The 27,125-nt window shown below is 37.2% G+C and overlaps 1 protein-coding gene across 4 annotated transcripts in view; it reads left to right on the top strand.

The window, feature by feature from the left end:
* The window catches only part of AP3B1 (adaptor related protein complex 3 subunit beta 1), a 169,082-nt gene extending 150,443 nt beyond the window's left edge, over window positions 1-18,639 (top strand). For all 4 annotated transcript variants that reach the window (XM_086480372.1, XM_086480369.1, XM_086480370.1 and 1 more), the window contains 2 exons: window positions 4,973-5,111; window positions 17,905-18,639. In XM_086480372.1, coding sequence (XP_086336498.1) covers window positions 4,973-5,111; window positions 17,905-18,058 — 293 coding nt within the window. In that variant the 3' untranslated portion in view covers window positions 18,059-18,639. The remainder of the gene's footprint in view (window positions 1-4,972; window positions 5,112-17,904) is intronic.
* Window positions 18,640-27,125: the final 8,486 nt, after the last annotated feature.

Raw genomic sequence — 27,125 nt, 5'->3', positions numbered from 1 at the left:
TGTGCCTTTAAGAGCACAAAGCCCACCCTTTACCCTGAAACAGTCTTTTGGCTCAGTTTTGGCTTCCTATCATGAAGCGTGAATGTCTTTCCTACTAGCAGTAAAGCAGAAAGTTGGAACCCCAGCTCAAGGAAATAAACCAAATATTCATTGATATGATGTCTGTCTTCACTAGTCTTTATTCCAAGGCTACTTTTAAATACTATTAGTGTACCTGTTCCTCAGCTGTTATGAAGACTATTTTAATCTTTTTCCTTTCAAACACTTCATAGAAAAGCAATATTCTTGTGGGAGTACTGTTTTAGAAAAATGTTTTGTATATTTCTGCATTCTTCTAATGTTGCACATTTAAAGAATGTAAGTTTCTGGTGCTAGTCCAAACACAAACCTCCAGAAGAGCTTTTAGTGACTTCAATATTTTATACAAAATAATTAGAGGAAATTGTACTTAGCTTTGAGCTTGTGTTAAATGGAATAGTCCACACTGCTACCCTTAATTTGCATATGATTCTTGGGGTTTTTAAAATATAAACTATTACATTTTGGGTGCATTCAAATGTAATAGTGTTTACTCATCTATTTCAATGTATGGGGATTTACATGTGTAAATCTCTTCACACTGAGATGAGAATATACCCATGGGATCCTGTCTCATTGTTGTGTAAGGCTCAGAAACTCAGTATATCCATCAAGCAGTCAAGAACACCAATGAGTAATGCTATGTATTATTAATTATTGCTTTTGAGCATTCTCTCTTTTGTATTTTTGAATGATTAAGAAAGTAGTTTAAGTATTGCCTAGATCATTTTCAGTTATGGCTGCAGTGAAAAGTTAGAATTGTGCTTTGTTTTCTTAACCAATTGATACTTATTTGCTGTTCTTACCCTTTGCTGGCTAAAGCCTGTCTCTCTGCTTTATACCTGCTCAGCACACCAAGGTGAGTGATTGAACGAGGCTGTGGCATATTTTTTAAAACTGTTCCCTTCTAAAAATTGTAGCTGAGGTTGTAGTGAAAGGAATGCAGGTTACTCTGCTTCTCCTGCTGCTCCCCCCTGCCCCCACAGCATTTTTATATTTGCTTGCTTTGTGATATTTTGATAGAGTTTTTGTATGTTTTACTGTGACTGAGGGCTTTTTTTCCTCCTGACTGGCCATACAGAACCACGAGCACATAGAAGAAGTGTACTTGGAGAATAGCTGTGGTCCTCTGTGGAGTTGTTGCCAAAATTCCTTTTTCTTCTGCCATTTTACTTCTATGGTTGTTGATTATTTGTCTGAATAAATCTGGCAGCTGTTTGCTATGTTTAATAGAGCAGAAAGGCTACTCTGAATAAAGCTATTTGAAAATTTGTTTATATGAAGTATTTGTAAATCTATGAAGGTCTCTTGGCATTTCTGTATTGCCTGCTCTGTCTTCCTGAATTCATTCTTTGATGCAGGACTTGATGCTGGCAAATTTACCACAGGTTTAAAAACCTTTTCTATTGCATCTTTTTTCTTATAGATATCAGCTATTTCAGAATATTCATGGTAATAGAGGTCTCAGTTCTAAATTTTACATGAGTATTTATTACAAATATCTAGGAGCAGCTAGCATTTGGGGAGAATTACTATGTGATCTTACTAAATGAAAAATCCAAATTACAATAATAAATGCAGGGCAATTTAGAAGTTGGTATATATTATTCTATTTTGTGTTTAACTTCAATTTGTCTGTATTCTCCAAATGAATCTGATTTATATAACTTGTTTTTCACTTGTCATGCTTTTTCTTTTTGCCTTTTTTTTTTTGTTTTTGGACATAAGATATTTCAAGTCTTGTACCTGGAGATGCCTTATTTCATTTGCAACCAAAACAAATAGGTAAAAAATAGTGAAGGAGTGAGTAGAATATTAGAAATGCAAGATTATATTGGGGAGAATGAGAATATGTATGGGTTTTAAGGATTTTTACATCTAAATTGCATTTGTAGCCTAATAAGAATGCTGAAGAGGAAATAGCCAGTATTATACTGCTATGTGGAAGACAATTCATTGCTACACATCTTTACTCAATTACACTCTGCTGTTTTGCATTGTCTGTTACATTTGTATATGTCCATTTTCTTCCCAATGACATAAGAAGAGGGGAACAGACAGGTTATTGAATATTCATGGATTTGAAGGTTATCTAGTTGTAGCAGCAGAACCTCAAATGCTGCACTTGATATGCTTAGGCTTGCTACATCGTCTTCGCTTCCCTTCCCTTCCGAGCTAGGGAATCCTCCGGTGAGGTAATTCCCCAGAGCAGCAGCTCAGCGGTTGATGGTGTGATTGACAATTTGGAAGCAGTGGAATAAAATGGTATTGCCAAACTACTCCTCACTTTTCTAGTTGAATATTTGTATTGATCTCCAGGCCTCAGGATTTTATGCCGTGTTTTACATCACATCCCAAAGAAAAGTCCAGTTTCTGTAGCAGGAATTCTGCATGAGACATGTACTGTTGAGAACTCTGTATCCAAGTTTTTATTTGCCTGGTGTTTATAAAAATCAGTAGCAAAACTCCGCTTGCCTTAGTTCAGAATAGAACTAGGCTGGTAGCTAACAGGTAAAACCTTGTTACCTGCCAGTGTAATTTTTCCAATTTAATTTCCTTCTATTATTAAAAATGTGTACAGTTATGTCATTGTATCAGTTAGTTAACCCAGATTAATTGCTGCTCTGCGCTTGGACTAAAGTTTTCTTAGATTCTCATGTTTCAAGCAATATTAAAGGTGGCATGTGATTGTTACAGCTGGATATTTATCAGAATTTTATGAAGGAGTTTCTAAAATAGCCAGTTAAAACTACATTAAGTATAAAGACTATTCCCCCGCTGCCCCCAGACATGTTTTTAAATAATTTTGTCAAAATTTTTTTAGAATGTGTATTCCTGGTTCACATTTTTAGAAACAAACAAACAAACAAAAACCAAACACCTTGGTTAAGTAAACAAATTTTTTACCTAATTTTATTGAGATTTATATATCCAACTTGTCTTCCTAACAAGCAAGATGCTAATTCTTTAAATGGTTGGACATTTACTATTTTCTGGCCCTTGACTACCACTAGCAATCATATTTGATGCCCCTTAATTAGAGCACCCTTTTTTCTTTCCAGGTTCTTTTCCACCTCAGCAATCGAGACAATACATTTGCTTACCGTGCTGCTCTCCTAAGTGTTCTTTTGCATGTAAATTAATCTTGATTCAGTTTACACTGTCATGCTGAGTGGTACAAATTGCCTATAACAATAAAACAGCATGAGTTAAAAATAAAGGGGGGTGAAAAGGCAGATTGAATGTGTGCCTTACTTGATAGGATGTTACTTTGCTTTATGCCAATACATTAGTCGACGATAATGAATCTTCTGTTCTGAAAAGCATGGTTTAGTTGATTTTTTTAATTTTACTTCAATGGAGCAGTACCTTGTCTTTTATAGAACAAGTTAGACAAACCATTAATGACAAGAGTGTTAAGGTTAAATATGAAGCAATGCATTCACTTCTCTGAGTGCTATCCATCTTTCCATTTACAGGAGCTTGACAAAAGTACTGGCTTTGTACAACATTTCCTTTAATTACATGCTGCGGGAAACAGGCTTTTAACATAAACATAGTTGCATTCATTTATTCGGCATTTGCTCTTCAATAGAGCTTAATGGAGAAGGTTTAAGTCCTAAATGAGTACACACATCTCTCAGCAGTGTTATGTCAGTCCCTGTGCTCTGCTTAAAAGCAGTTTTAGTCTGCGTATGTAGTTTTTAAAGCTTTTGCCTAATAGTGAAGTTAAACAATTTGAAACAGAATGTTCTATTCCCAAGATAAAGCTGATCTTTACAGAAGTTGTATGCTTATTTTTGTTCTCTTCAAGATCAGATCATGTTCAAAAATATCCCATTATTTACTTATGAGCTGTTCCATTTTTACTTTGATATTTCTTATTTTGTGACAGTAGCTAATGCACATTCTAGTGCATGAAAATGTTTAATTTATTTTTTAATTGCTCTATTAAGCATCTTAGTACCATTTGCTCTGGGTTAGACCTGCATGTGCAGCCCTGAAATATTAGCCCTTTGAGACTTTTGCATTGTTTTAATTGTTAATGTTATTGTGGATTTCAGATGCTTCATATTTCTGCCTAAAGTACTGTGCTCCATTGTTTGTCTGTGTTTTTAGCTTCTGAACATAGTGTAAAAATACACACACAGTGTTAAGTTGTAGTTAATGTTGAGTTTTAATCAACCCAAGCCTTCGGCAAATCATTCTTCTAAACAATGGATAGAAAAGTGGGGGGGTTGTTAAAATGTCCTTTAACAACATTTCCTTCTTTACTTTTTTTATCGTATATTTGGGTATAATCTTGACATTTCTCTTCTATTTTATAGTGATATTCAAAGTGTATTGATCAAATGGTTTATCATGACATTTTAGAGGTGGATACTATCTGAATTTCCCAGTTTCTAATGTGATGACTTTATGAACTAAACTGAACCAATGACTACTATCTGAATTTCAAGATTATTTTTGGCAATTGGATATGAAATTGTATTTAAATGCAGTGGGTTTATGATTGAAAGATTAGGCGGTGTCTTTGTGTACTATCTTACCTAAGCTGGACTTTTCCAAATTAATCTTACATAATATTTCATTTCTGTGTTTACATTCTTCTTTTAAGTTACACTTTTTGTGAAAAAGAACCCATCTTTGTTTCACAGTTGCATTAATATCACACATATCATTGTTCAGTTATTAGTAATTTGTTTCTAATAATAGGGCATTGCAAGTAATACATTAACGTAATTATGTAATTTCTTATGAAATTGTTTTCTCAATGAATTATTTAACTTTTAATGCAAATGCAGTTTTTTGTTTAGAATTCTGTTATTTTGGGTTTATGCTTAGCAAGCGAGCAAATCTTAAAGTACTCATGATTAAATACTTCATGTTTCAGGGATGCTGATAGGAATGAATGAGACATCTACTACAATAGCTGTTGCTCCACAGAACTCCACTAGACTTGTAATAATTGAGAGGGTAGTGAAGGCAGCAAACCTTGGTGTAGTCCCTTCTGGTCAAGATAACATACACAGGTAAGGTTACATGTCGTTCATTGTGGAACTGTCCTTTAATATGAATTTGATAGTTCAAAATTTGCCAACATTCGATAAAATTAGGGAAAATTTTATTATCCACACCTTTAAGAGATAAGGTACCCAGTTACAATGTAACATAGAATCCCAAGCAGATACTAACTTGGTCCTAAGTACTCCTCAGATCTTTGTTTGAGTGTATGTAGAACAATCAAATATCTCGACTTTACAGCATGCAGTTAGGAGAAGTTGTCCTTTCCTGGTTTTGTTTCGAAAAGAAAAGGTAGTCTTTTAAAGCACAGTACTTTCAAGAGCGTCTGTATGCTTTTTTGACTTTTGTTTCTGTTTCCGAAAGTAAGTGGCCTTATTCAGGTTTATCATCTGTGAGAAGCAGCTTGTTTTTCCCACACTGAATTTTGACCTATGATATCCAGCTAGTTAAATATTAAAATGGATTTTTTTTTCAATTGAATGAATATCTTTTTTAATGCAGGTTGAACATTGAATTGAACATTTCCTTGTCCATCCTATAGATATGCAAGCAAAACCAGTGATCAGCCAAGAAAGTCCTGCCTAAATTCCAGACGTTACTTGTAGATCAATCCATTTAAACCAAAAGCTGTGGTACAAAATGTCAGTGGAATTGGTATGATTGTTGGTTAATGACAGCTTTTAATGGGATTGACTCAAAATATTTAGACCTGTGAATCTGTATGGCTTCTCATTTGTGACAGGAACAAACAGGAAAATTGCCATGTCTGGAAAACTGAAAAATGGCAAGACGTAACTGGAAGCTGTTAACCTGGTCTTGGAAATTAGAAAATGCGTACATCTCTCCTAGCATCTACTAAAACTGTTCTGGAGTGTGAATTATCTCTTTAGCCCCCTGAATTTTGCTATTTCAAGAAGAGCAAAGTGTCTTTTTAAAGCAAAGAACAATGTTTTGTTTTGAAATTTTGCTGACTGAGATGGCTGTTTGGAATGGTGAGAATCCTGTAGCCTACCCAGGACTAATAACCTGATATTTCCCTTTTTTGGATTTAGTCTTTTTTGTGTCGCTGGCCATTTGTATTGCATTGCATTAGCATTAACCCAGCTGGATTTTCCTATGTGTTTGATACGGTCAATGATAAAATTCTGTTTCACCATAAAAACATGGTACAGCTAGTGCGATTGCACTGAAATGATTGTCACTATTGACACCTGCTCCTCCACGAAACAGTCCTCATTTGTTGCATCCCTGAGGGATCTATACAGCCTGCATTCTCAACATCAATTCAAAGACTAGGTGAGAGTGTCAATCAAGAGAGACTGAAGTATCTGTAGTATACAGGTGTTCTCCATCTTTAGCCTATCTGTCACCTGAGACTTAACACATAGGCATGGATTGTTTGGTGACTGAGTCTCAAAAAGGCTTCTTAAAATAATAGGTTAGTTCCTAGCTCAGCCACAGGTTTCCTGATTGTAGATAAGTTTCTAATTTAATCTTGCTTTCTCTCGCTCTTTTTTTTTTTTTTTTTAAAAAAAAAAAGGAGGGTTTTGGCAAAACAGAATCTATGACCAACAGTAAATAAATTGAAGATATGCTTCCTATTGGGCACACTCCTTCAGAGGCAGTGGCTGAAGGCATGTTCTGGTCAGGCTGAACTATTCAGAGTGGTTTAGAGCATGCTGAAATCTTTTAATTTTTTTGATTCAAAATAGAATGTATTCAGTCTGCCACAGTAGTTACAGACTAATTTGCATTTATAACATCCATCAGGCAAAAAAAATTGTTTATAACAACTTAAATGGCCTCCCAGAAATGGCCAGCAATGATAAGCATTTAGAAAATAACCCTTCATTTGCTTCACTGTAAGTAACTGGAGTTCACAGATACTATGTAGTCATAATTGCACCTAGTTTTTACTGAGAACAGGAATGGGAACATTAACTAATTGATACTTTGATGAACCTGTTCATCTTTTAAATACCACTACATTATCATTAAAGTATATCCTAGATTTAGAGGAATGAATATTTGAGATAGAGATTAGATAATGAACACTTCCAAAACTCTGAAACAAGTGATTGAAATATTTATATATATATATATATATATAAAAATTTATACATATATTTGGATTAAATTAGCTCTGCCATGAAAGTGAACAAAAATGGAGTCTCTTCTTGCAGAATGGATGCAAGAAGTGTACCATGTTTTCTTTATATGGCATGTATTCCATTTCAGGATGATAAAATAAATGTTCACCTTTATCTTAACAAAGCAATAAAAATATTTTTAAAGTGATTTTTTTCCTTTTTCTATAGTATTGTTTGTCTTGTTTGTTTTATCGCAAGTGGTATTTGGTGATAAAAAGTATATACAAGAACTTGTTTCAGCTCGTCGTGCTATTCTGTGAGGACTACTTGAGTTCGCTTCTTGGAAGTGCTTTGTACCTACCCTTTTACACAGGAAAAGATGTACTATTTTTAAACTGATGTTCTGCACTGTGCAGCGTGAATTATGTTAACCTTTTAGTTGGTCATCCCAAACTTGAGTATTACTACTTAATGACGGCTAATGCCAAGAAATTTATATTGCCTGGTAATGCAATATACTTACTCAAAATGAAATTATATAGTTTAATACAAGTGTATCTAATGGACATGAACAGGTGCATGTTTCCTGAGTTTTTTCAGTCTAAACATATTTGCACTCATGATGAAGATGTTGTCATGCTGGTGGGACCCAATTACTGCTCCTTAAATTGATAACCCTATTTAGGATTGTGTTTTTGCACGAAGTGAAAACACTTAGAGAAAATATAATGAAGTTTTGAAAAGAAATACTTGAAAAAAACATCAACAGAATAGTGTGCAGTCACCAATGAAAAATGAAATGATTGTAAACCCATCAAAATAGATCAGCTATATATCAGTCGTTATCACAGTATAGCAACACTTTCTTACATGCATTTTTTTCTCTTTACTATATAGCTCCTGAATTTTTATATTTACCTAAAATGTGATAATTTAGCTGTTAACTGAATGTAAAATGAAATACCGGAAAATACAGTTGCTTCTATTTTAAACTTTATTTTCTGACCTGTTTTATTTGAAGTGCAAAAATTTTGAACTCAATATCTGATACATATATCGGAACACAGAGGTGCAGATTTATATTCACATATTTGCAAAATAAATTTGCTGTACTATTTTACTTCCTTAACTGTGGTTACCTGCTCTTCAAATGAGTTTATACAAGCTATCAGATTACTGGGCCTTGTAAGGCTGCATGTGGTGCATTCCTGTGTTCTTAATAGGATTTAACTATTTTGTGTCTTGATCTCTCTTGCTTTTGTTATCAAGGGGAAATATTATTTCAATTTTAAAGGCTTCTAGTAAAAGGAAGAATGTGAATGCATTTTAAAATAATTTTTTAAGCAGGAAATATAATGTCTCCTTAAAGATAAAAACTTCAGGAAAAAAGGTATTGTTTTTCTCCATATATTATTTCACAAAAGTGGTTAGAGTAATTGTTGCAATATACATAGCTCTTTCCATGTTATGACAACTGTTGTTTGTTAAAAATATTTTAAGACATGAAGGGCTGGAAGTGGGTTGAGGAGTGCACAGATGTTGACAAACGTGATTTCGAAAAGAATCAGCTAACACACCAAGCTTCTGTCTTGTGATTTAGACCAGGTCTGTGGGCACTATTTGAATATCCAAAGACAAAGACTTTGAAAGAAAAGTATTTGCACCTGCAGGGAATTAAATCACTCTGAGTAATTGCGCTTAGGGACCAAGTACTTTTCAGTTGCAGTATGTCTGCTCTTTGTTATCAGTGGGGAAAGTCTACCTGGAATTTCTCAGTCTTCAAGATAGGAAGATACATAATTGAGGATATTTATTCCCTCAAAGTTGATTCTTCTATGGACCATCACTTCAGTTCCCTGTCTCTACTTAGGCAATAACATTCATTGCTTTATATATCAAAAATAAATTCTAGGCTGTTCTCTTTTATTTCAAAACATGATGAGATGAAGACACTATTCAACTCAAGTTTTTCAGTAATTTTGTTTTTAACCAACACGAGCCTTATTTATCCACAAATGCCCTTCCTGCTAGTGTTATTTTCAAGTTGTGTTGCCCACTCCTCTCAGATGAATATTCTAAAAGTTCCTTGGGTCTCTTCCTCCTTTATTCTTTTTCAGCTCCATACCCTCCTACCAGGATAGGTAATCTTCATTTTCTTCACTTTGAATAGGGCAAAAGACAACAGATGGTGATAGAATGAAAGGACTAGTTGCAGACTTTACTTTAATCTTAGACAGACTTGAATGCTCTTATGATCCTCTTGAAAGTGTCAAAATATTGTTTACTATTACATAAGGCCCTCTGTGTGAAGGAGAGCTGTTTCAGGGTAAATTGGCTTAGAAAGAAAATAGTGGAAATACACATAGAAAGCATTTCTTTCCACTACCTACAAAATATGGTGCAAAAGCTTTTAATGTAGAATACAACAGAAAAGTCCGTTCAGAGCTGGGATCACAAACTGGATTTGCTTCTTCACTCCTTTCACTTCATTTTATGCTTGTGTGATTCCATTGACATTAGAATATAATGTGTAAGAGGATGGAGAATCAGGCCATCTTGAACTGCCTACCCCTCTGCCTTCTGCTTTCTGAAGCATTTCTTAAACAGGATGCATTGTACTCTGGTAGATTATTTCCCTCAATGACCATGGCTCTACAAAATGATGCAAGGTAGCACCATTTTCATGTTTTTCATTCTTGAAGACTTTACTTGCACTTTGCACAATCAGTCAGTGAGATAGAAGTCTGAACCCATCAGGGTGAATATGAAGATCAAATTTTAGTTTTCAGTAGTCCGTTGAATTAGTCTGTTGCTGCTCTTGTATTTTGGAATGAATCCACAATTAGTAACAGGAAATAGTTGGGTTAGAAAGTGAGCATGGCGTCATCTACTTATCTCTATCCTGCAGTTCATCAGGATGGCCTTAACCATTGACCAACACTCTGAGACATGTGACAGAATTAATTTCAGTCCTCTAATTTGAGATGGTCAAGTCTGTAATTTCAACAACCCAGTATGGGACAATCTGAGGTTTTGGAGAAAATCAAACCCCATCTTCTTTCAACACGGAAGCCTCAATCTGCTACAGAACAGCCATTTCACATTTTGAAATAACGAGTTTAATGTCCTTCTCCCTTACAGTCATGAAAGTGGTCATTCTAATAGCCATCTGTTCTTTCTAGAGACCAGAACTTGCAGAGGGAGGATTCTCATCTCTTAGCATGTTGTAGTAGGCACCTGAGTTAGCAGCAAACGAGCTAGCTTTTAAACAAGAAGCACAGAACAGCATTTCTGCTCATTGCAAGGGCAGGTCTAACTAGCTCAGGCAGAGTATTGCATGCAGTGACTATGCTGTTTCTGGGACCTGTAATTTTAAGGGCTCTTGACTGTACCATATAGATATGCCAGTTTCAGAGCTTGCTGTGTGTAGTACATCATTGTTAGCATACTCATGACTGATGTGATTTTATGAATAAGCAAGTATTGAACAAGGTGTAAAATATCTTCCACCTGTCTTTTGGAGGCTTGCATTATTGTCCTTTAGCAAAATCAGAAACATACTGTGTAAAATCATGTAAAGACAGTAAGCACGCTGCAATGGGTGAGCACTGAAATCCTGAAGAACATGAAATCAACTAGACCCAATACAGAAACTTGCATAAAATGCTTAAAAAACAAATCCAAGCATCAACACTTATTTTTCACTAGCCTTTTTTCCCCACCCCATGCATCAGCCTGACAGTCTGGTTGTATTCACCCCTTTTTATCATTTTGCAACCTGTCATGTCCCATTTATAGTATATTGGCAGACTGATTCTCAAAGGAAAGAGTGTTTTGTTTACAGACGATTTTGATTATCAGGGAATGGTGTGCTTAGTGTAATCAGTTATCTTCCCCACATCTTTTTAGTACAGCAACACTTAATGTGGGGAGAAAAGGTATGTGATTGTGCGTGTATATAGGTAGGTTTATATTGAACAAAACCCCATTTAAAGGAGTCCACCTGAAAAATTTATCTGTGTATGTCATCTTCCAATTTGTACTAAATTTGGAAGCATTCTCAGGCAGAAAGTTGGTGATCAGACCCCATCAGCTTACCATAATTAACAACTGCATCTGCTTCCAGAATGTCAGAAATAAAGGACTATCACCCATATATTGAGTATAAACACAGTGAGAAATTTCTGAGAAATATAAATTGTTTATAGTTATACCATTTGAATCCAAACATATGTTCTCATTAGCTGACAAACAGGTTTTATAAATTCAGGAAGACTTTCTTTAAAAGACCTTTTCTATTCTGTTTGCATGGAACAGAAATCTTTACTAAAATTTTTTACTAAGCAATTGGCCTGCAGGAAAGCTGAAACAAAGTGAAATCTACCGTGGGCAGTAGCTCCTTTGACGCAGTTGTGTGGACTGTTCTGCTTCTGTGGTTCCTTAGCTGTGCGGCTCAGTCATCTTCTACAATTCTAGAGAGCTGCAATGGGTAGCTACATAAATAAACGTGTCATAGATATGCAGCCTTGATTTTGCTTCCTAATTGCTCAAATAGAAATTAATTTGAGTGCTAAATACCCTGAGCAAAACAGTTTCTCTGGTAGCCTTTACCTGTAGGAGACATAATTTTAAGTGTAGTAGTATATCCATGTTCATGGTATTTCAGCCTTTGTTGTAGGCAGAAGTCGTAAACTCTTAGTGTTTTCTTGATTTATGATAGAAGTAATTCTAGCTTTTTAATAAAAAGTCCAGCTAGGCTAACCATTTGTATTTCTCTTTTTAGCCAGGACTAAAAGTCTTTCTGGTTAGTCACTACTCTTAGGAAAATGCTTTTATTCCTAGAGAAAATGAAAACTGATATTTTTAAGTATGAAAATACTCATTCAGTACTTTCTACTAGATAGTCCTTAATTTCTTAATCAGATCCTAATGTTCCAAACCTCGACATTTTCTCCCTGCTAACAAAAGGGCTCTGTATGTGTTAATACAGTTTTCACGTATTATGAATATAAGATTTTGATTAACTTGATAAAGAAAATGCCTTTCTACAACATTGTTTTAAGGCCTTTAACATTTTAAATATAGTATTTAAGAAGCTTGCATGTGGATTGCAAAATTTAAAAATAACTTGAAGAAATTAAATTTGAGATTAACATTAAAAGTATATGAGTGAGTCATTTTAGATAGGAGGTTAATCAAAATAGATTGTTCTAGCCTAGCTTATCTGCTGTCCACTAGAGGACAGCACTGCTTTTGTATCCGAATGCTGTAAAGCGAAAAATATGTGCAGCATTTTCTTTGAAAAACAAACAGGAACGTTCTGAGCCAGTTGTTTAAACAGAAAACGTTTAACAAAAAACTAACAGAACATAAAAATACGTTTGATTTGAAAGCTCTTTGAGCAAGTTTAATGTTTTAATATATTTCTGTAAGGTAAATTACTTTCTTGGAATTTAATTTTTCTGCAAATTAAAGTTTATAGCCTGTTTTAAAAATGGACCATATGTAATTCTCAAATACTTATGATATTAAATGCCTGATTCCTTAAGAAAAATAAAAATAATAGAGTAGATGGGGAAACAAAATAGATATAGAGTATTACAATTTTAATTTTCTAGGTGAGAGGACCAAATATTTTGATTCAAGCTTTTAGCTTGTAGAAATTTTGGGGAGGAGATATAAATACTTACATGTAAAAAAGCTGAAAATTTTGAACTAAAGATTTATCTGGAGGATGATAAAAGTTTCATGTAGCATCTTTTTAAATGTGTGGAGCAGTGCTATGTATTAGACAATTAGTTCAAAAGACTCACTTGCATTCCTGCATTTTTGTTAGAGGTACAGTGCAACTGCTTACTGGCAACTGAGGACAAACTCAAAATCTGTTTAGCTGTGGAACTAAAAATGGTAAAAATATAGTACAGATTTGGTTGCAGTTTATTTTACAGTTTTATGGGTTTATTAAACCCAGAAAGTAGTTAAAATTGTAAATAATGACATTATCGTAATGAATTAGGTATTTTGAACTATTTGTTCTGAGATAGTGTTAAAATAGCATGAAATGTACTGGAAACAAGAACACGTGAAGTTATTATTTTAAGGTAAATATTAATCAAATTTTATGATTAACAACCAATGTTAAACGAGGGTTTTTTTCTGAGAGGTTAAAATCATCAGATTAAGAAAAAGATCCTTCTTTCTGTGAGTATATTTCTACTTATGTTCTAGTATTAAGCTTGCTCTATCCCCAGGTCAGAACTAATAAATAGTAATAGTATTCCAAATAATTCTTTTTTCATGTTCTAAGGCTTATTCAGAAAATAAATACAAGTAAGTAGTAATTTAGCCAGTTTTTAGATTAAATGTTAATTGCAAAGTTAAACCTGTACATAGGTAGAATTTATCAGAGTAAGGTGAAGGTTCAGAGTGCTGAAACTATAAATATTTTTGTTGTCCAGTTGATGCACTGGCAGGTACTTCATAGTTGTTCGTTCTTATATTTATAAAATGAAAACTAGTTCACAGCAGTATTTTTTCCCCTTTGAATATATTCATTGCATAACTTGATTACACATTTGTCAACTTTGGACTAATTATTTTTCTACAGCTAGGGCAGGGCATTGCATCTTCTGATCGTCTTTCTTGCTAATAGGATTCTGTCTGCTTCAGCAGGCAGTAATTGAAGGCTTCATGTACAAGATTTAAAGAAAGGGCAGAGAAAAAAAAAGTTTTAGCCTCCATGGGCCATTGTCACTGTTTCTGGTAAGCAGTAGGACAGAAAAAGAAGAGAATTTAGCGTGAATAAAAAAATCAAAGAGGAAGAAGAGTGCCCGACAGGAGAGAATGTATGTTTTAGTGCTGTTGAATTATGCATAACAAACCCTGCTCTGCTGTAAACAAATGTCCCGATAATGAGTGTTCAGGTGTAAATTTACTTTTTCGAATGTTGAATTTTAAAGAGCAGATTTTGAGTGAGTTACTCTATTGCTGTCTGCTCGCTGGCATGGAATTTTCATAACCTTTCCCCATAAGAATGCCTCTCCTGTATATTGTAGCTCTCTTTTGTCTACAAATAAAGGGAGAATAACTGCTAGTCTGTAGTTAGGCTAGTCATCATTACAAAGGCAGTGTTTGGCAAATGCTGTCACATTCTAGTATCTCATACTCTGTGTTTTCCCTTTATATCAACTGTAAATCAGTTATTTCTGTGTGATAATCATTAACACATCTTATTTTCATGGAAAGTGACCAAGAATATGTACTTGATTTTTAACTCTTGAAAGACTGAGTGGCTTTCTAAAAATACACAATACTTCATTGATGTTGATTTAGAATTTGATTGTTAATATATATTTCTTTACCTAGTGACAGGTAACTATATTTATGTAAAAATAATCTATAAACTCCTCCTCTTTTTTTTTTTTGCATGCCACATAGCCTCAGAATATTTTAAGTTTCTTTCTAAAGGAAAAGAGTATTTGGAAGAACCCAGAATATGCAAATATGTCTTGCATTGTTATGTTTCTAATCTGTCATGATTTTTTTAGATGAAAAAAGTATTAACAGCTGCAGGTCTTTCTGAGTATTTTTAATGGTAGGAAATCAGGTTTAGAATTCATATTATCATAGAAAGAAAGCTAGAAAATAACTGCAGTATAGCAGAAACAGCCATTTTGAAACTATGAGTGAATATTTGGTTGTTTTCTGAATGGTATTCTCATTTACTTTTTTTTTTTTTCATATTCACTGGTGCATACTTTGTTGCGACAGAACCTTGCTCATAATATAATGTCTTATGTTAAGAGTTGTCCATAGGGCAAGTTCTTTCTTTTGGACCTACAAACAACCAGTTTACAAGCTAGATTCTAATGTACTACAGTGCTGTTTCCGGCTTGTTTCAGTCTATGAATTCTGATTGGTTTTATTATATTTTTTCCAAAAAAAATTTTAATTCAAATTCTAACCTTGAAGGCAGTATCAACTTTCAGAAAAAGTAAAAGATAATTACTGACCTTGTGGGGAAAATTAGAAGTTTCTCGCAAAGCATAAATACTTACTATGTAGAGTGATTAATTTTTGCTGCTGAAAGATTTTTTTAATGGCATTCCCGTCTAAGTATTTAGTTGAACACAACACACATTTTGGAAAATCCACATGGGCTTATGGTAAAAGTAAGCATATAAATGCAATTTACACGTGCTTAGTCAGAAAGACAGCTATTAAATAAATCCTTCAATGATGGTATATTTAAAACATCTAAATAATTAGCGAATCAGTTTTATTGCTAGTGTCTTCTAACTAAAAGTCAACTGCTTCATCCTTTTATAACTGTATTCAGTTTCACATATCATAGAAGCATATTTATAACTCTTTTTAAAAACGAAATTATCTTCCCTATTTTAAGGAACAGATTTTGATTTCCAAAGTTCAAAAGCAGTGGTAAACCCATTGTGTGGATATTGTGTTCTTCTATACACTCTTTTGTAATGGTGAAATAAATCGTCCCGTTCTGTTTCATTCTTTTTTCTCTAAGCGATTCCAGATCGGTGACCATTGATACAAACCTATTAGCCACTGCTAGTTATGCATACTAACACTTTGTGTAAAATTACCCGAGTGTCAAACCCTTTGCATCTTGCAAACCACGTACAAACTCACTTTTTATTGATTTTATGTGTTTTGTTCAGAGGTATGGAAAAGTACTATTGATCCCCTATGTGATTTTGCAAATCTACATGTAAAAATATCAGTGCAAAACTCATCTCTGATGCTTTGGGCCACCTTGGCTTTGGCAGAACGCTGACTTTGTATCACTTTCAGGTTTTAATAAAAGACGGTAAAATCTAGCCTCAGGGCTATGAGACACAGCAGGAGTGCCAACTACCCACCTATTTATGTGCATACTCAGACATAATCCGCTTCTGTGTTGTCCCAAGACACAACTGTTAAGTAAATAAAGTGACTAATAAGACTATTGTTTCTGTAATTATCCCCCTGTCAAAATCGACGAGAGAAATAGTGATCTTCCACATTGCAGTGCAAATAGATTAAATCGTTGGTATAACTAGTAAGTAGATAATTTTTATAGTAGTAACGTTGTTTTAGAACCTCCTATTAAAAGAAGAGGTCTTTGACTGCATCTATAATCCGGACAAAAGAAATAGATTGACTTGTGGTGGGTGACATTAGAGAAGTGGCCCATGTTTCCTTAATTAGTATAATGTGTTATGAGATTTTGATATGCTTAGTTTAAAAAGAAAAAAGACAGAAATTACTCTCTCGTTTAAAGAGAACCTGCTTCCTGCTTAAGTGGCTAATATTTTAATTAAGTCTAGAGTGAAGTTTTTTGAGTATCTTCTGATAAACTCCCTCCTTTATGTTGATGGTAATTAAACAGATCCCCAAGGGCTTGGGTAGGCTCTTTGCAAAGCCCATGCTAATTGTCAGACATGAGACACTGACCAGTTGGTTTGCTCTTGAATAGCCCACAGCGTGCTGTCAGCCCAGCAGTTTGATTTTTCTGTATTGTGAGCTGTTGTCAGGGCTAACTGGGTCCTATTGTGGCTGAAGATGTTGCGCAAATTGAGGCAGATGGCTCTGATTCAGACACGTGTCATTCAGAAAGAGGAGAGGAGATTGGCCCTGCAAAGTGGGGTCAGACTGGGTCACAGACCTGCTCTACACTTGTTAGTGTTTTCAAAAGCCCATGTGCAGCAACTTTGTTGTTGTCAAGTAACCAAGGCGGGGGGGGCGGGGGCAAAAAATATCGTAGTGTGCTACTTGTGGAAGATGGAAGATAAGGCTGTTGCCATCCTCTTCTGTTGCCATCCTCTTCCTGCCCGTCTCTTGGGCCTGGCTGTGCGTGCAGAATGAATTAACAGGATTGACAGAAGTTCATTGTGCCTAAAATCGCTTTTCAGTCAATTGTGGTGCTTAAAAGGCTAGTTTTGCTTTTAATTCCATGTAATTAGTGGTTTCTTCATGTCTTGGAATTTAGTAATGGTGCATTAGTCCTAACTTTTGTTTATCTGATTGGCTGGGTTGGGTTTTTTTAATTAGCTTTGAAGATTTTTAATAATTATAAAATACTTAGAAATGTTGACTGCATTTTTATGATTAAATATTCTAGAGATAAGTTCAGAGACAAAATTATTTGGTGTGTTGCTGTTACCATCATTTCAAATTATTATATTGGATGTTTACAACTTTGACTATTTTTAGTTTGAATTAAGTCCCAAGATGGCAGGAGGATGCACTTTTCTGAAAGTACAACCATTTGGCTTTTTGGAAGTGTTCTACTACATTTTAACATAGTAGCATTTTCTTTGAAGTACCAAATAATTCTCTGTCAAAAACTCTATACAGCTGAATTCAAGTTGTCAGTGTGCGAGAGTATTGTAGATTAACTGAATTAGAATTTACACTGAAATTTTATTTAAATAGAGTTTAGTTTTTGTATTAAAAACACAATTCTGCATTATACTTTTTTGTCCTTAAATACAAAAATATTTACATAATGCTGAACAAATTCCTTCTGAAGAATTTATGGAGGTTTTTATGGTTTATCCCCTGAAATTCTTTAATGAAATTGAAGTGATTTTATTATATTTGAGCTCATTTAACTTTTACAGAAATAAATACTAGCAGACTTTGACTTTAAGATCCTCAGTGATTTTTCTTTTTTCTTTTTTGCTTTTCCTTCCCCCTCCAGGTTTGCGGCTAAGACTGTGCACAGTGGGTCACTGATGCTAGTCACAGTGGAGCTGAAGGAGAGCTCTACAGCACAGCTCGTCATAAACACCGAGAAAACCGTGATTGGTTCTGTTCTGCTGCGGGAGCTGAAGCCTGTCCTGTCCCAGGGGTAACCTGCTTACATCTGGACTTCAGAATCTGGCACACAACAAAAGTGCCTGGCATCTACTACTGCTGCCTTTCATTTATAATAATAGCCCTTCCATCTGGCAGTGGGGGAAGAATACACTCTTGACATTCTTGTCTTCTGCTTTAGAATGCTAGTGTGTATCTATCATGTATGCAAGTCCTTTCCCTTTTTTCTGCTTGCTAACCAAAGAACATATATTTTACTGTCAGTTTTCTGCGCTTTTAAATGTATTTCCCATTTGTTCTACCCTAGTCCTTCCCTCTCTGCTCTCTTCCCCACTACCTTTCTTCCCCATCCGTTTTCCCCCCTGTAGTGGACAAATACTAGATAATATAGTTCAAGGGAAATCACACTGCTTGAAAACTGAGTTAAAATGGCAGGCAGGTTCCAGCAACATATACAACAGCTACATGGTTCAGAGAGGTTTTGTTGCATAAGTGTAAAAATACCATAGGTACAGCAAAATGGTGTTTGCTTTCTGGAAATGCTTGTAAACCTGAAATCTGTTAAGAACATTGTTCCCAACTACTGCCATTTTCTCAAATAGTTCTGTTAAGATGCCAATAAAGTAATGCTATGAGCAGAAGCTCCCTCTTTCTTGTTTTGGTCGAGAACTGATAAAGATGATTGCCAGTAGTGTATATAACTGGTTAATTAAAGTACATACTAACAACGCTGAACGTTACATATGCATCAGCAAACTCTTCTTATGAAAGTAGCCAGTGTTTATGCTCCTATTGTAATTTTCTGTTATGCGGTTACATTTTTGTTAATAAACAAAGCCAGTAATACCTATTTTCAAATTAGCCCATTCGTAAAATACTGATTGAATTATTAGAAATCAGTATCATATGAAATACTGATTATTAGATGTATTGTGGCAAATACTGTCGTCTAGCTTAATAGGTTATTGAGATCTTTGGTTCAAATTTCTTTTGTAAACTGAGATGAAAACGCCTCCCACTTGTGCGTAAACCAGGGCTTGAGGCAAAGAGGAATTCATAGCTGTATCTACTAAACTAGGGCTGAGAAGACCAACAGCCGTGCAGCCTTTGTTGCACCCAGTTTTAGTGCCTGTAGCCTGGGTGTCACTGATTTTTGACCTTCCCTTCACGTTCTGATTATTTGGTAGGACTGAAGATGCTGAGATTTGTCATTTCATATCAGTTCTCCTCACTTCCAACATGGCTTTTTCTAGTAACTCATGGCTCTGCTACAGATGTTTTCATGGCATGGAGACGATAGTTGGGTAACTTACCCTTGCTCTGCCTACCAGGACCCTTGCATGGTCCTTTGGTGCTGACTAAGTTGTGCTGGTTTGGTTTAGCTTTCTGGATGATAGGAAGTATTGCTTTGTCAGAAATGTTGCATTACTGCACACCAGAAAATTTTTCTGAAGTTTTCTACTAAAATTTGGTAGAACTGAAAGGTAGCTCTGGTGTGTAGCGGAGTTTATTGGCAAACTCTAAAGAGGTTGTTGCACTTCTGTGAGAAATGTAGTTCTAGGTTTTGCTAGCACCCGGAATATACTAGTACTTCTCAAAGAAACAAGAATCTTCCGCCCTTAGCAGAAATGTACATGTTCTTAATCAACATTTACGTTATTTTCTGAAGTCCTAATGCTGCAATAAGTTTTTTCTTGAATCACAGTTTTCAAGTGTGATGTAAAAGTTACTCAAATAGATGAAACATTGTTCATGTAGAAAGTACCATCATCTCAGAGAATTGGTCTAGATGGTATTTGATACTAAGACTCAGTGAGAATGTGGTGAGGGAAAGGTGCAGCACCATGCTTCTTGAAAAAAGGCTGGACTGCAAAACCTTCAGCCATGTTTGTAAAGGAGAAAACAAACAAGGATTTCTTGTACCACAGTATAAATCAAAGGAAAACATATTAATGCTATGTAAGCCACACATATTTCTGAGTAAGTTCTGCCTTCCTAGAGTACTTCATACACTTTAATAGTGAAGCCTGAAAACATGTCTATGCTGAATATATTTGGGGAGTTTCTGGTATTAATTTACATTTTTCAACACTTTGTGACTTGGTCCAGTGGTTAAATAACTCCTGATACAGGTATCTGGGCTGGCAGTGTGATTTGAAAATTTATGCTGCCTTCTCCAAATAGCAGTTCGGAGAGAAAATTTCTTTGAAGACTGACACTTAAACAGTAAAATATCTCTGCGTGCAATAAAGCTCGGCTCTTCAGGAAACTAAACATGAGCATATGCATGTCTCACATTAGTGGTGGAAGTTGCACTCAGTCATAATTCAGCCAGTTAGCAGTAGTTAACGATAGTTTCTTGGGTTTGCTATATATCATTTTTATTCACTTTCTCCATATTAAAGGTTAGTAGGATATGAAGTAGATGACTAGTCTAAATTGCAATCTAGAATTCAGTTCAGAGTGATTTGTTTGTACCAGGTAGCAGCGGCTCCTACCTCTGTGGGTAGGCTTTTCAGTCAGGAGCTGCACACTGAGAACCACCCAGCTTCAGCAAGAATCTAGACCCAGGCAGCCTTGGGATGTACCTGCATGCGCAACTCGGGATGCAGGAGCAAGGCTAAAACATAGTATTGCCGGACTGGTGAGGTGGGTTTTGCTAAGATGGTTAGGTAATTGGTCTAGTTTAGAGAGCGTGAGGTGAGGGTTAATGACTTAAATTATGAGGGGTTCAAATGCGACGGAACTTGCAGAAACACAGGAAAACCAGTAACAAATACAAACTGAAATAGGCTATCATAAATAGGAAATTTTGCCTATAATTTTATTAATTCACTCATGCCCAAGGTAAGGAAAACTCAAAGAGACTCAAGATTATTGTGATCTAGTCCAAGCTTTAAAACTGATGCTGGTAATTAAGGATCAAAGATTTATGCAACAAGAACAAGGGCAAACAGATGAGACAGTAGTAAGAGGATTGACAGTTTCCCTCTTCTTTGCTTCCTGGTTGTTTACACACACACACGTATTCGCCCTTGTGAAGAAGAAGGGGGTTTTTTTCTTCTTTTTTTTTTTTTTAATAACAGTTTTTGAATTCAGTTATTCCAAAATAACTCAAACCGTTTGGAAAGAATAGAGTACGGGGAAGAGTTGTTATGTTACTATGGATGACAGAATATAAACATAGACTTGATGCATGACAGCCAAAATAACGTAATTTTTTCCCCTCATATTTTCCTTTCACATTTTTTGATGTATAAAAGCATATTTTTTTTTCCCCTGCTTACCCTACTTTAATTCTGGTAACTAATTTCTAAAGAAAAACAGCAGAAATAGAAATGGGTCTAGAGCTAGGAACAAAATAATGGAAGATATAAATAGAATACCATGTGAAAGGATAGTGGAAATGATGCAAGTGTTTTTAGACCAGGGACATGATATAGTATATGAAATAATGAATGGCATAGAAAAGATAAATTGGACTTTCTGATGATCTTTTCTACTAACTCAGGAATAAGGTGGCATGTACCATTTCTAAAGCAATATATGTAAATTGGAGGAAGGGATTAATTTGTTTTTTCTTTACCTGGTTTTAAACACAACATGTGCTTGAACTCTGGTCATCCACTGTCACAAGATAATATGTTTACTAAAAGCAGAACAAAATTGGAAACGTATGTTAGCAAAGGAATATACAGTTATGTATTAGATAGGATAAAAAAAGCCGTAAGGGCTTGAAATCCTCTTGATCTGAGGCTTAGGCTAATTACTGATACTTGGTGATAGGATGAAATCCTTTTGCACACTTTGTTTTGCAATGGTCCATTTCCATAATTAGTATTAATTCTTTTTTTAAAATACTCAATTGCTAGACTGTCTAGTTTTGTGTACATCGTACATGTTTGAATAAATTTTAGCATAGCACTTAAATGCCCTAACAAGGATTCTGGTAAGCAATATACAGTTAAGTTGAATCCTCCCAAGCCCTCGTCTGACTTTAGTGTGTTCCTGAAACAAGTATATGAGGATCAGACTCTGTTCCCTTCATTTTCTGTCAGTTTGTCTTCCTCCCCTTCCCCATATTTTTGTTCATTTTGTCATAAAGTGCATGTTCATATAACATGTGTTATATTAAATGTTTTGTGCTGCAGACACCAGGCTTTGCTGTGTTTGCATAGTGTGGTTTCATTGCTGATAAGATCCTTTGTGCACAACCCTGATAAAAGCAGTGCTTCTGTTCAGGTTATTTTCCTTTTATCTGGTATATTTGTTGTGCTTTATGTAGCACAGCCCAGTGAACCTGTTCGGAAGAGAAAGAGATACTGAATGCCACTGCACTAACTGTTTTTTCTTCAGAAGGTACCTAGGTGAACTACTCTTTAGTGGCTGGTAACTCTGAGCCCGTGCTGTGACTGTACTGCCCCAAGTCCTGATCCACTTAAATTCCTGGGTATATTCTGGTGCATATACACCTATCTTTCTAATAACACCTAGCGTTATTCTAAACTCCCACAATACACGTATAAGAGAGGGCAAAAATGATTTTTGCTGGCTTCCACCACTGCTTTTACAGTCCTCTCCAGGTCCTAGCTTGCTCTCACCCCACTCCTGATGACTTGCCTTCTCCTTTGCCCACCTTTGCAGTTGTGGCTTTCAGAGGAGAGAGAAGAGAAGCAGCTCTGCCTTTACCACCATCTAATGTAGCATATATGTTGTGAGTCACCATCCATGTCTCCATGTCCCCTCTGGGTCAACCTAGACCTCATTTCTCTCCTTAATGGGGAGGATTTAGACCAAGCCTTTCAAAAACAGCTGATAAGTTACGTTGTTCCTTCAAGAAAGAGCAAGATCTGTTGGAGCACTCAGATCCTTCTTGCTCTCCTGCCCTGCAGAAGTGCTGGTGGACTCTGCACAGGCGGGGGAAAGGTGGTGACAGGCCTTCTCTTGTATGAGCCCTGACTGGCAGCCATTCAGCCACTAGTCATGGCAAATGACAGGTGGGTGAGGGAGATGACTGGTAAAAGTGAGGGAGCACCCTGCTGCTTCCAGCCGCCCTGCAGAGCTTCAGCCTTGTCTTGGATCGTGGGACACCCACCACCAGCTTGGGCTCACAACAGCACCCTGAGTCCAGCAGCTGGAGCAGGGTGGGCAAGGGAGGTGCAGGGAAGGCAGGAGCCTTGGGAGAGGCTCTTCTGCTTCTGCAGCACATCACATCTGAGCAAAAGAGCTGCTTCTTGTCATCTCCAAGCACCACCGGCAGCCACAGGCCGTCCATGTTGACAGGGCTTTGAGGCTGAGGCAGCCAGGGGGGCTGGCAGGCAGCGGTAGCTACAGGTGCCCCTCAAGTTGAGGCCTCGTAGCTGTGGTGTCACAGGGCAGGTGGAGCAGCCTCTGCCCACCCTGCAGCCACTCCCGGTGTGCCCAGCCAGGGCCTGCTCCTGCAGCCAGGACACCAGAGAGCCCCCCAGGTGCTAGCAGCTGCCTGGGGGAAGGAGGAAGGCAGGTGGGCCAGAGGAGATGCAGCAAGCCCCCTTCCTGGGCTGCGGAGGTGGGAGTCACATGGGATGCTGGCCTTCAGAAAGGGCTGCAACTTTAATAGAGGTTTGTCAATAAATCACAAGCAAAGGGGAGGTGTGGGCTGAGCAGCCTATGGCAGTTGCTAGGAGGCTTTGCCTGGGTGTGAGGCCACCCTGTCATGGCAGCCTCCGCTCCCTGTGACCCTGAGCAGACCCGTGTGAGTGCACACCAGTGCTGCAGCTTCACTAGGGGCTTCTGGCTCTGCCCTAGGGCACTGCAGGCCCCTTGGTCTTCTCCTAAACAGTGCCTAGAGGCTTGTACGTAAGGTACCTCGCTGCAGGGGACGCTTTCCCTCTCTTTGTAGATGGTGCTTCACACACAGAGAAACTTGATCCTGCAGTATTTATTACTTCCTATAATTTTCGGGTTTTTATGCCTGGATTTTGTATGTTTGTGTGAGGATGTGTTGGTGTTTAGTTGCACTCTGCATGTACACCAGCAGTGTGCCAGCGCTTGCTGAATCCTGTTTGGAAAGAAAGTGTTATTCTGTATGACTCTAATTTTAGAACATCCATGAGGGAGGTAGAAGAGGTGAAAGAATTACCAATTCAGTTATTTTTTTAGACTGTTTCTTTTTTTTTTTTTTTAACTCTGGCAAAAAGCAAGTATCCATCCCACTTGGTACCATTGATTCCTCCCTCAGCTGTCTTTCTTCAGGTGTTTTCAGATCCATGCTCTAAAGCAAACCAGCAGGATGATTTGGGTTTAAAGACCTCATAACCTTTTCTGTGAGGTTGCAGTGTTTTGGTAGGGTTTAGGGTTGGTTTTGGTGATCAGACCATTTCACTGACAGGGCTTGGAGCGCAGCCCTCCAGACATTTGGATCTGGCACAGCTAAGAGGGAGTACATCCAGGTGAGGCAGAGAGAGGAGCCCCTTCCATTCCTCTTGCCCTTACCATCTTAGCACCATGCCAGAGTAGCAGCAAAGTGGCTTCTTTAACCAGAAGAAAAAAAGGACATTACTTTGACACCAGGTCCAAAATAAACTGTGCTGATCCAGCTGGATCTATGGGGCTCTGCTAATGCCTGCGTTTGGACAAAGTTAGCTGGTGGCTCAGCTTCACATAATTGAAAGTCATTCTGATTTCTGCACTGTGGTGTAATTGCTTTAAAAAACACCTTATTTGGTGATTAAGATTCTGGAGTGAATTGTGTTCTTTTGGGTTCTTGCACTGTTTCTCCATCAGGGACTTGGTTTCAGCGGTGTGCAGCTGCTGGAGTTGATTTACAGTGCTGCGGCTGTGGCTAGTCATAAATAAATCCTCTTATATAGTTGTTATGAACACCTGTTAGATCATCTGTCAGCAAAGCGCTGTTCACATTTATCATGGTGCGGTAGTTATTTTACCTCAATCCATTTCCAACTGACTCGGCCTCCATCACTGGATTACTATTACCACACCATAATCGCTCGTTTCCACTCCATGTTACAACTTGCAGATAAAAGATTTCACTACTTGGCCAAATTTCATAAATAAAGGAGCAGTTCAGTGCAGTAAAAGTTTATTTTTGTCATCATTTGTCACCCCATTATTCTATAAATCAAATGGAATAGTGCTATTGCTAGCTCAGGCGTTGCTGTCAGCCCTAGGCATGGAAATGGTCCGTTTCTTCTTTTTAGATGAGATGACATGTCTTTCAGACTTAACTGGCTTATGGCTTTGTTTCACCCATTTTATTTTATCACCCCTTTAGAAAAATCCTTGGGGATTTGAGAGACTAAAGGAGTAAAATGGAATCAGAAAACACAGTAAAACATGCTGCTTTAGCTGTGTTATGTACATTTCCCTCCCCCACAATTATTCATTTACAAACTCCTCCACAAAAATAATGGATCTGGATGTAAACAGCCCCTCAATGCATTCTCTGGCTTTGCACAGGTTTTATTGCTCATGTCAAAACCCTGGGACTGAAAGGGCTCCAGAGAGGGTGCTTCAAAGTCCTTCTAATGCATCTGCTCCTAAATGGACTTCTCACCTGTGCAGGGGTGCATCATGGGGTTGTGCTTTTGCTTTGAAGGTCTGTGCTGTTGACTTGCATTTTGGGGTCTGAACCATCCAACAATGCCATGCTGTGTCTTGCTATGAAGCTTTACGACCAAAGCCCTCAGGATATTGCCCTGCACCTTCCCAGGTGCAGAAATGCTGTTTGCTTTTTTATTTTTTCAATGATTTCTGAACTCTACCTGTTCCTGGCCCATGCCTTGATTTTTTGGCTCCATGTTCATTAGAGACACTTCACATTTGCTTTATTTATTGAGAAGTCAGGAGATGGATCTCAGACTAAATTTTGAAGAATGCAGCATTCCTTGGTTTAAAAAGAGCTGGACAGGATGATGATAAAGGGATGGGGTAATGGAAAAGGGTTTATAGTTGATATTACACTTCTGAGTTGGTTCTAATTCAAGTTACATTCTTCATAGTCATTATGTAGCTCATAAATTCAATAAAGTGTTTTACTATTACTATAAAAATGACAGGAGGGGGGTTTTATGTTGTAAGTTTCGTTAGTTGCTCTTCCTGTTTTATGTTGAAGTTCTCAGGCCATTATGTCATTAAACTCCTTGGAGTCTGAAGGGCTCAGGCCCCTCTATTCCTTATCGCTGGTGCAGTGCTTGCTGTTGGGCAAATGTCTGTGTGCTTGGTCTCTGTCACCATCACCTTCCTTGTTGATGACTCTCTTTGGTTCCATTTTGGTTTTGCTTTTCATTCAGAAGACCAAGTACCTGCCCTTGTGAAGAAGCAATGGGAGTTTCAGGGTGACTTTGGCCCCACTTTAGATTCTGAGATCTGGACGTTAATTCTCGCCTGTGGCTGAGCTACTCACGCATGAAAATGGCTCTTATTGTAGTGGGTCTTGGGTGGCTGTGTGAAGAGCCCACTGCCAAAGAGGAAGGCTGCACTGTGGAAATAAAATGCCTTTGGAGAGTTCACCCCTGCCTTTGCCTTCCCAGAAAGAAGTCACTTACTGTGACTTTTCTCCGGCCACCTTTGTCATAAAATTGCAGGCTTGTCTTGGTTTGAGAGTCTTGTTCACTTTGGCCATGGACGAATGCTTGCAAACACGGTCTTGTGCATTTGCTGGGAAGGTCTCTAAAGGCAAATCCAGGAGGGTTTTTGGTTTTTCATTAACAGAGGGAATTTTTTTCAAAGGCGCTGTATCATTTTTGTTATTTCTGCTTCATTAGAGGAAAGAAGCGTCGAATATCTGACCCTGGAGCCTTTGATTTCTCCAGATGTTTGCTTTGCACACAAATAATCTGCATGAAAACAGCAACTGCTAATTCAGTGGCCAAAGTGCATCAGGACCCTAATCTAAAACCTCCCAATCCATCCAGCTGTCTGGCATTTGCTATTATAGGGCACCAACAGAGAAATGAGGCTGTGGCTTTATCATTGCACCCTGGGTGACAACTTGATTTTCTGCTTTCACCGCAGGCAGCAGCAGCCCAACATGATGGGGCTGTTAATTTGTGCATTTCATGGTGTCTGTCAAGGGGCCGGGAGAGGAGGGTTTCAGGGGAAGGG

Source organism: Leptosomus discolor, chromosome Z, assembly GCF_034619465.1.
Source record: "Leptosomus discolor isolate bLepDis1 chromosome Z, bLepDis1.hap2, whole genome shotgun sequence".
Taxonomy (NCBI): Eukaryota; Metazoa; Chordata; class Aves; order Leptosomiformes; family Leptosomidae; genus Leptosomus; species Leptosomus discolor.
This window is presented reverse-complemented; position numbering and strand designations above follow the sequence as displayed.